Source organism: Alnus glutinosa, chromosome 7, assembly GCF_958979055.1.
Source record: "Alnus glutinosa chromosome 7, dhAlnGlut1.1, whole genome shotgun sequence".
In the NCBI taxonomy this organism is placed as follows: domain Eukaryota; kingdom Viridiplantae; phylum Streptophyta; class Magnoliopsida; order Fagales; family Betulaceae; genus Alnus; species Alnus glutinosa.
The window spans coordinates 23,302,826-23,313,255 of NC_084892.1; the positions used below are offsets into that span (position 1 = coordinate 23,302,826).

The 10,430-nt window shown below is 36.6% G+C and overlaps 1 protein-coding gene across 1 annotated transcript; it reads left to right on the plus strand.

Moving 5' to 3' along the window:
- The first annotated feature begins 2,713 nt into the window (after positions 1 to 2,713).
- Positions 2,714 to 4,609, plus strand: LOC133873336 (receptor-like protein 7). Its single transcript, XM_062311055.1, has one exon. It carries the CDS (start codon positions 2,714 to 2,716, stop codon positions 4,607 to 4,609), a length of 1,896 nt encoding a protein of 631 aa, XP_062167039.1.
- Positions 4,610 to 10,430: the final 5,821 nt, after the last annotated feature.

Here is a 10,430-nt window from a genome sequence, read left to right on the forward strand (position 1 = left end):
ACGCTCTTCTCGTCGAGTTTGGCGCAAATGCGAGTCTTCCTGGTGAGCATTCTAGTTCTAACATGGCGGTGTGTTAGAGAGAGGGCGCGAATGGAGTAGAGGATCGAAAGCAGGCACGATAGAGAAGGAGGTGAAGGTGGAGGAGGACCATGAGGCCATTGTGTAAAAATAATGGCCTTATCGCAACAGAGCTGTTTGAATTCGATCTCAGCGAGCGTGAGACGACTCTGGTTGTGTGTCTGTGTGGGTGTGAGCTTGTAGCTTGGAATGTGAGAATCCGCGTGCTTGGCGGCCCTTTTTTGGTCATAATCATCATGCTCCGGGCTTTGTACAATTGGGTAAAACCGAGCTTGTTCACGTCCTACTGGGTTTCAGTTTCGGCTCAATACCTTTTCAATTTCTTTCATGTACTTTTTCTTTCAATTTCACGTCTTATTGTTGCTTATATAAAAAGAAGTTTTTCCAAACTAAACAATCGACTCTGTTACAATAATGACCAAGGATCCGATTATTTTGACGTAAAATATTTTCAGTATAAATTATTTTTGTGACGTCCCACATCGCTTGGAAATGAGAATGTGCTTATATGTATAAATGCACCATTTATGACACAACGCGTTTTAAAGCCGTGATGGCGATGAACTTATCAGAACTCCGCAGTTAAGCGTGCTTCTGCAAGAGCAATCCCAGGATGGGTGACCTCCTGGGAAGTCTGGTTTAGGGAGTCAAAAACGGACAATATTGTGTCATTGGGGGTGGGTCATTACAAATGGTATCAGAGCTATTGCCCAACCTGAGATGGTGGGAGTGTGCACAAGCCCAATGAGGGACGCCAGCGGGAAACCTGGGTCCAAAGAGGGGGTAATTGTGACATCCCACATCGCCTGGGAATGAGAATATGCTTATATGTATAAATGCATTCTTTATGACACAACGCGTTTTAAAGCCGTGATGACGATGAACCTATCAGAACTTCGCAGTTAAGCGTGCTTCTGCGAGAGCAATCCCAGGATGGGTGACCTCCTGGGAAGTCTGGTTTAGGGAGCCAAAAGCGGACAATAATGTGTCATTGGGGATAGGTCGTTACAATTTTTTTGAAAGATGATTTTTAAGAAAATGATTTCAATTGAAAATATTTTTTGGTGTTTCGCTCAGATGGAAAATTAGTGATGAAGATGGCGGCCGAAAGAGGGCAACGACTTTCGACTAGGGTTGTAATTCTGGACCGGTTGTAACTGGCTAGGAAACTGGCTCCGGCACTAACCAGCTCTGAGTAACCGAAAAACTGGTTTGGTACCCGGATATTTATAATTGGGTATCCGGAGCCGGAGCTGGTTATTTATTTTCTAGACACCCGATTATAACCGGGTAACGAACTCAGGCTGTATATATATATATTGAAAATGAGCTTTTTCTTTGGGCTAGGCAAAGAACCGGTCCAATATCGTTCAAAATAAGGGTCCTTGTAGAGTTGTAAAACACACTAACCTCGAGCCTCACCCTTATGTGACCTTGGTATACTCACACATGTCGCACAAATCCCACTCTGACTTTTCATTTCTTCCTTCTTCTCCTTGAAACCTTTTTTTTTTTTTTTTTAAATTTTATTTTTATGAATCCCTAATGCTTTTTCTGTAATGTTTTTTTTCCTTCATCCTTCCTCCTGTCAACGGATCATTTTCAATCACTATAAAACAACTCCCCTTTTGCCTAGACCCCTAACAAATGATAAGAGCCATAGGCGGTGGGCGACGCCGCCCAAATGAGTCGTTCAACCCACCGCCACCGTTGACCCCTCTGGAGCACCTTCGCATGTTCGAGCGAGACTTTGACGCCAGCTTCCCCAACAGCCAGCCTCCGTTGGCATGGGCAGCGCTCCCTCCACTGCAGCCTCCTTTGTGCTGTACAAGAACCAATCTTCTTCCGCCTAGTTTACCACATTGGATTTGGTTGTGAATTTTTGCTGTTTGGTTGCTAAGAAAATGTGGGAAATGAACAGAATTGGAATTTTGGCTGCTGTTTGGTTGTTTTTCATTGTTGTTGTTTTTTTTTTTTCAAGTATCTGGTTCGGATAACCGAATTTACCCCTGGTAACCGGGTAATTCCCGATTAACCGGGGTACCCGGTTACGGTTACTGAAATTCAATAACTGGGGACCCCGGAGCTGGTTCCAGGTTATTGGGCAATTACTGGGAACCAGCTCCAGGTTTACACCCCTACTTCTGACGACCTTCGACTGCGGTGTTTGGCGATTATCGACAAAGATGGGGAATGAACTATGAGAGTGCGTGTGAGAAAGAGGTCGAATACTATGGGTTAAGACTTGGAAAAGTGTTTACGAAAGAAAAAAAAAAATTAAAAAAACCATTTTACGTAGCTCAAAGAAGGTTTTTCTGGTCAACCGAAAATGTTTTCAGTTTAACCAAGATTTTCAGTCGTACCATACACTAGAAAATAGAGAAAACCTTTTAAAGAAAAGGTTTTATGTCGAAACAAATAGAACCTAAATGAATTAATTATATTAAGGAAAGAACTACATCTTAGTGAGTTTGACATATCATCTACTGTACCCAATATCTTGGCAAACTTATCTTCTTTAACATCTCTATTTCTGGAAGAATGTGGTCTGCATGGTGAGTTTCTCACAATAATCTTCCATCTACCCAATCTTTCGTCTCTTGGTGTGGGAGGCAATCCATATCTCATTGGAAGTATGCCAGAATTTAACAGAAGCAGACCCCTTGAATCATTGCGACTTCGTCACACGAATTTCTCTGGTGAGCTACCGAATTCAATTGGTAACCTTGAGTCCTTAAAATATTTTGCTGTTGCTAATTGCAATTTCTCTGGGCCAATACCGTCTTCATTTGGTAACCTTACCAAAGCAACCTTCCTAGATCTAGCAGATAATAGGTTGCAAGGTTCAATTCCACAGTCAATATCTAGGCTTGTGAATCTTGAAAATCTCAATCTATTTTCTAATCACTTGAGTGGCATGGTGGAATTTGACTTGTTTTTGAAATTCAAAAATCTCAAGGGGCTCCAACTATCCGGCAACAATATTACATTGCTTACAAAGCCAAGTACCAACGCAATTCTTCCAAAATTTGAAATTTTAGGGCTAGGTTCCTGTGACTTGAGCGATTTTCCAGACTTTCTAAGGAACCAAGATGAGTTGGAGGGTTTGGATCTTTCTGGAAACAAAATTCACGGCCAAATTCCAAAATGGATGTGGAATTTAAGTAAAGAAACTCTCTGGATTTTACAGCTGGATTTCAACTCTCTAACTGGTTTTGATCAACTTCCAGTTTTTCTCCCCTGGACTAATCTACGTGTTTTGATGCTTCGTTCTAACTTGCTTCGAGGGCTGCTCCCAATCCCACCACCTTCTATAATTTGGTATTCGGTCTCAAACAACAAACTGACCAGAGAAATCCCACAATTGATTTGCAATCTAAGTTCAATTGTTTTTCTTGACATGTCAAACAATTACTTGAATGGCTTGCTTCCGCAATGTTTAGGCAACTTGAGTGACTCTCTCTCAGTTCTAAATCTATGCGACAATAGATTCCATGGAACTCTTCCAGAAATATTCGCAGAAGGAAACAAATTGAAGATGATTGATTTTAGCCCAAATCAATTACAGGGGCGTCTGCCAAAATCATTGGCCAATTGTGCCATGCTTGAAGCTCTTAATTTGGGACATAATCAGATGAATGATACTTTCCCTTTTTGGTTGGGCATTCTTTCAGAATTGAAGGTTCTCATTTTGCGATCTAATGGAATCTATGGTGCAATGGAAAATCTTAATAGCAATTGTGATTTCTCAAACATACATATTATTGATCTCTCAAATAATGACATTGCTGGTAAGTTGCCCTCTCAATACTTCCAAAATTGGAAAGCCATGCAAATCCATGATGTTAAGGGTTTAGTGTATATGGAAGCAAATAAAAGTATCAATTTACCAGGAATCTGGTCGTATGTGAACTCCTTTGATTACTCAATGACATTTACTTACAAAGGAGCAGAAAGGGTATACGAAAAAATCCCAAATGTCTTTATAGCTATTGTTTTCTCTAATAATAGATTTGAAGGAGAAATTCCAGAAGTTGTGGGGTATCTAAAAGGACTTCAATTGCTCAACCTTTCCAATAAATTTCTCATAGGTCATATCCCTTCTTTCTTGGTGAACTTAACAAATCTAGAAGTATTGGACTTTGCTCAAAACAAGTTGTCTGGTGTGATCCCTTTGCAACTTGTGCAACTCACGTTTCTCGCATTCTTTAACGTCTCCCATAATCATCTCACGGGACCTATACCACATGGGAATCAGTTTGAAACATTCCCAAACAGTTCGTTTGGTGGTAATTCTGAATTATGCGGAAGCCCTTTGTCAAAGAAATGTGGAAATTCAGAAGACTCACCGCCTCCACCTTCAACCTTTGAAAAGACTCAAAACTCATCATTTTTGTTTGAATTCAGTTGGAAAGTAGTTGCTATGGGATATGGTTGTGGAATCATATTTGGACTTCTTGTTGGGCAAATTGTGTTCACAAAGAAGCATGATTTGGTTATGAAGACTTTTGCAATCGGGCAGCCAACATGAAGAAGGGTGAATCGGAGAAGATACAGAAATTAAATATATTTAGCTAAAATGTTTCCTAACCATTTAGCAGCAATAAATTGGCTTTCCTTTTTTTTCTTTAAGGTTTTAGAGGGGTAATGGGTAGCGTGATTGTACTGATTGGAAGGAATTGGTTGCCTCCACAAATATGAATGTAAAAAGTTTATGTAGTACATTTTTCTCTTTCTTCTTTTTATCCTTTTTTTTTTTTTTTTTTTTTTTTTTTTTTTTTGTGGTCTAAGATAATGTCTGGCATAAAGATATTAAAGGCCAAAAGGTGCTATTTTTTTTAAGTAAAAATACAATTTAGCCCCCTAAACTACCACCATTTCTTCGGATGGCCACCCAAACTACCAAGACATGCATTCTAACCCCCCAAACTACTAAAACCTTTGAAAAATGTTCATTTTGGCAAAATATCTCCATAATACCATTGCCACATGTTATTTTTCAATTAAAAAAAAAAAATTTAAACTTTAAATTTTTTTTTAAAAAAAAAAATTAAAAACTAAAAATAAAATAAAATTTCTTTATTATTTTTTTTATTTTTTAAAAAATATTGCGATCGATCGGTGGACGTACTGCTTCTTTCCAACATCGTCGTTGGGTGCGATGCACGCCTGCAACTCGGCGAACTCGTCCCCGCCTCTTTGAACGTGGACATGGCTAATTTCATATCCTTTTATGTCTATGACATTGGTCTTTCGAAGGTTATGAATGATTTCAATCTAAATTTGTTTTATTACAAACGACGAGCAAGTCTATCATCGTTGTGGAAGACCTCGATCGGTTTCTGACAGAGAAATCAATGGTTGTGAGCATGTTCGTCGATGTTCATATCCATTTTCCTCTCTGTGATTTTTTTTTTTTTTTTTTTTTTATTTTTTTTTTTTTTTTATTTTTTACATTTAAAACGTTGGCCAATAACCTACCTGGGGCTTAATGATCACAAGTTGTTCTTTCAGGTCAAGGATATTTTCCAAAGCAAGGCGAGCTTAAGCTCTGCCGAGATTAGCGAGTTGATGATTGTGAATCGAAACTCGTTGAGCCGGGCTATAAAATCGGTCATCACGACATTGCAAACGGATGGTAACCGGGGGAGTGTCGGGAAGATCGGGTCGCGGTTAGGAAATAACGCCACCCCAAACACCCATCTTTTTAAAAATAAAGATAATTAAAAAAAATAATAATTTAGTTTACTTATTTTTTAATTTTTTTGAATTGAAAAATGACAAGTGTCAAGGGTATTATGGGGATATTCGTCAAAATAGGCATTTTTCAAAGGTTTTGGTAGTTTTGGTGGGCCAGAGTCCAAGCTTTAGTAGTTTGGGGGACTATCCGAAGAATAACTGGTAGTTTGGATGGCTAAATTGTATTTTTCCCTATATAATATGAATGGCATTAGTAACCATATGTTACACTGCATATAGTTTATGTAAGTAATATACTATATCATGTTATATAATATAATATATAACTATAATTATATATGTCAGGTTTTATGTTGGCAAATTTAGTATCAAAATTAGTTTGGTTGTAAGTCTAAGTGAGGTTATAAAGTTGGTTCTTGTGTTGAAGTCGAAATTGGGTTGAAAATTGAAGTTTAGAGATTGTCAGTCGAAGTCCAGTTGCAAGATGTTCGAATGCGATCATTGTGCATCTCAAAGAAAAGAGTTCTAGAGAGGCTGTAACTAGCTGGTCAAACGAGGACTCCAGGAAGATTAAAGTTTGAGCTCCCGAGAGGTTCAATCGCAAGGCAATCGATCAATTTTCAAACTTAATCGTTTTCTAAGCATTACAAAGAAGCCACCAAGAACCCCTATTGCTAGCTCGATTGAAGACAGTTCGAACAACAATGTTTCATAAAGAGCCATAGAGTTGTCTGGTTGCTACCTCAGTCGTATAATGATCGAACAAAGTGTTCATTGAAGTAGATTCGAGACACTCGGTCGAAGCCATGTCGCACAACAGTCGAACAACGCCCCTAAGAAAACTATGATACCCTAGCACTTGTTTGAATATGTCATTAACCCGTTCGAACGCCATGGCTTCAGACTGTAATATTCATAAACCGACTTTCACCTAAATTGTAGGTTTCCGTAGGCTTATAGAAACATCATCATGCACGATTTTCAGAGAAACTTGAGGCCTTTGTTTTGTGAACTAAGACAGAACTATAGCATTTTTATGCCTTCCATTGTTCATCTCTCTTAAAGTTTTATCAAACCACAAAAATTCCTTCAAACCTTCACCCACCGGAGTTTGAGGATTACAAGAAGTGACTCGATAGAAAAATTGGCCAAAGATTCTTAGGCTACTGTGGTAGGAGACAAGCTGGTTATTTTTCGGGGTACATATGGTTTAGTTACAAAGGTTTTGTAATTTAAACTGCGTGTAATTTGATTTTCTATAGTGGATGAGTTCTTCAATGGGTTTTTTTACATTTTTTATGGGGTATGGAGGTGGTTCCAATCGACGGTGGAGGACAAACGCGGGACTTGTGATTTGATGGAAGTGATGGTGGTGATGTGAGTTGTGAGTTGATGGTTTCCAAATAAAAGAGGGAAGTTTGAACTGCGAATTGTCATACAATTGTTTAATCATTTTTTAGGGTTTTGTTTTAAGTTTTTTTGTTCCAATAAAAATAAGAAGGGATTGTGATATAAAGGTGGAATGAAAATTAAATTTTTTTTATGAGAGGAAAGGATAAAAAAAAAGAAAAAAAAAAAGGAGGATAAATGTATGATAAATCTCTGAGTAAACGAGCAATTTGAAATTACTCATTCACTTTTTAAAAATCAATAAGTTTTTCGCGAATTTGAAAGAAGTCCCTCCGTGAGTTTTCCGTCTAATCTTTTGACATCAGTAAGTGTCACATCACTTTAAAATAATATTTTTTTATTGTATTATCAATTAAAATCTAAGAAAAAAATCTTTTTAAAAAAATAAAAGTACCCAATACCATCCCCGGTGGGGTACTCCCTTGGGAGAATGGATGTTGAATTTTTTTTGAATGAATTTAGTAATAATTTTGAATGGATGTTTAATTTTTTTTTTTCTTCCAAGTGAAAACAAATAAAAAAAAATGTTTGCCAAACAATGCCAAACGTTTCATCATTTTACCACCTGAAATAAATTTTTAAAAAAAAAGAGTCAGAAAAATTGTAATATCCCAAGTAACAATTTTTATTATATATATATATATAAGTCATAACTATAGACTATAGTATATGTGAGCAACTACTACTAGTATATTATATATAAATATAATATAAATATATAATATGCTTGTATATCATATCATGCACTATGAGAGCCCCTTTTGTCCGGTCATGGTAGAAAACATGGGTTTTTTGCCCACCAATAACCAGTCGACAAGTCAGCTAAAAACAATAAAAACCAAAAAACTGAAATGCTACTGATGTACTGAATCCCTCTTACATCTTCCCATTTTTCCCTTCTCTTCGTTCTTTCTTCTTCTGTTCTTTTTCTTTCCTTTCAACGGGACACAGTGAGGCAGAAGGAGAGAGTGGGTTCGAGAGGGGGAGATAAGGAGAGTGAGATCAGGGGAGAGAGTGAAACAGAGAGAGAGATGCTTTCACAGAGAGAAAGAGAGATGGAGAGAGAGAGAGAGACGAACAAAGAGAGGATCCGATCGACGGTGGGCCAGCGTCGGAGGAGCAGGAAGCGACCTCCAGTTATGGGTCGTCAACCGGTGGCCGGAGGTGCGATTTTCGGTGGCCAGAGTCGACTTCCGGCGAGGTAGGGACAGTCCGGGAGGTTTTGCTCGTGTGTGTTCTGCATAATTTCATTTGGTGTAATATGCTGATGTGTCTGTTTTCTATTGGAGGGCATAAAGGGTTTGGTTTCTGCCAAGTTCGAACTGAAGTTATTCCCTATCACTATTGTCTATAGGTAACAATATGTTATTATATATAACTAAATAGTAGAGATTATAGCATAAGTAAGTCTAGTATACTACATATAATTAACTAACTATAATATATACTATACTTAATCATGTCATATATCATGTATATAAGTTTAAGTTCTATAAGGACCTGGCATAAAACAAGCCTTTTCTGCCTTCAATAACAGCTTGCCACATCAAATCGGAATACCAAATTACTTTAACTTGAAAACAGTCAATTATATTACACCAAACCCATCAACCAAAAATATGAACAAACGATTTGCTTGATCAATGTAGTTGTTGTTGATGATGACTCAACCCCTTGAGCCCTCTCCTACTTCATCAATGAATTGCCCCTTCATAACAACACTAACCCCCAAACTCGCACCACCAAAAACCTGTAAACCACCATCAATCCACCCCTTAAACTCGCATCACCACTCATTAGAGCCATAGTAGGGCCTTTGATTTATACCAGTGAAGGTGCCTTAAAGGCCTTTGAGATTTGAGCTATTTAGCTCTTGAGAGAGAGAGAGAGAGAGAGAGAGAGATATGGGTTTGGTGTGATTGGGTGTTGTTAGCTTAAAGTGTTTTGGTGTTTTAATATGATGCGTCAAGTTGTTATTGGAGGGCACAAATAACATAGTTTATGACAGGTCTCTATAACTATATAGTTATATACTAATTACTAAATATGTTAGTTAACCATGTCATATTATATACTATATGTTAATATATATACTAACTATTCAATATGTTATTGACTAACTAGTTAATAGTATAGTTAATATACACTAACTCACTAACATATTAATTATTAGCATATAGTTATATAGTTAAATATGTTATAACTAGTTAAAAATATATTAATTATTTAGTTAACACTTAACAATAGTTAGCATATATTAACTATCTAGCTAATACTTATTTTATTTTTCGTCTCTAATCATGAATAACTAATCTATTTTTCTAGTTTTAATTTTAAATTTGGTTGTGTTGACTTGTACGTCTTGAGCCCGGCCACTAGCAAAGCAAACTCTTGACAACCTCTGCGAGTCACACCCGGCTGAGGAATATCCAAACCCACGCTCAAGTAGCAGCAAAGGCTTTATCTGGTTCAGCCGTTTAAGCCTAAAAGCATCTCTCTCCCAACCAATCTCATAAACTCTACTTTTTGGATTCTTGCATTTGTTCTAATTTTTACCAAGAAAAAAAAAAAAAATCATATTTAACTTATAAGTTTTCATTTGATTTAAATTTTGTTCTTGAGTTTTTAATTTTATAAATAAGATCTTTAAGTTTTACTCAAGTTTTAAAATATTGGTTCTTTTATCACTTTACTATCAAAGTAAACGATTTTCTATTTGTCACATGTATCTCATTTGAAACATAGGAGCCGGGTCTATTTCAGCATCAAAATTAATAGATTTTCATCTAAAGCTATAAATCTAGAAGATTAAGATGACAAAGAAGATGAGTTTTTTTTTTTTTTTTTTTTTTTTTTTTTTTTATGATTTTCCATCGATATTAGGAATTGATATGAATGCTAGCTTGTCAATTGAAATACACGTGGCATATGACAAACTATTCATTTTGACAAAAAAAAAAATGATAGAGGTACCTATTTAAAATATGGGAAAAACCTAATGATCAAATTCTTGAAATTTTAAACTAAATGAGTAAATTCAAATCAAATAAAAACCTAAGGGCTAAATATGATTTTTTTCCTCTATATACATATATCATGCAACTTTTAGTGCGCCCCGACAGTAACCTTTGTGAAAGCGTTTTCAACAATTAAACACATAAAACCAACATTTTGAATTTTGAATTTTTTTTTTTTTAAAAAAAAAAAAAAAAAAAAAATCCAAACGGTCCTATAACTCTTGG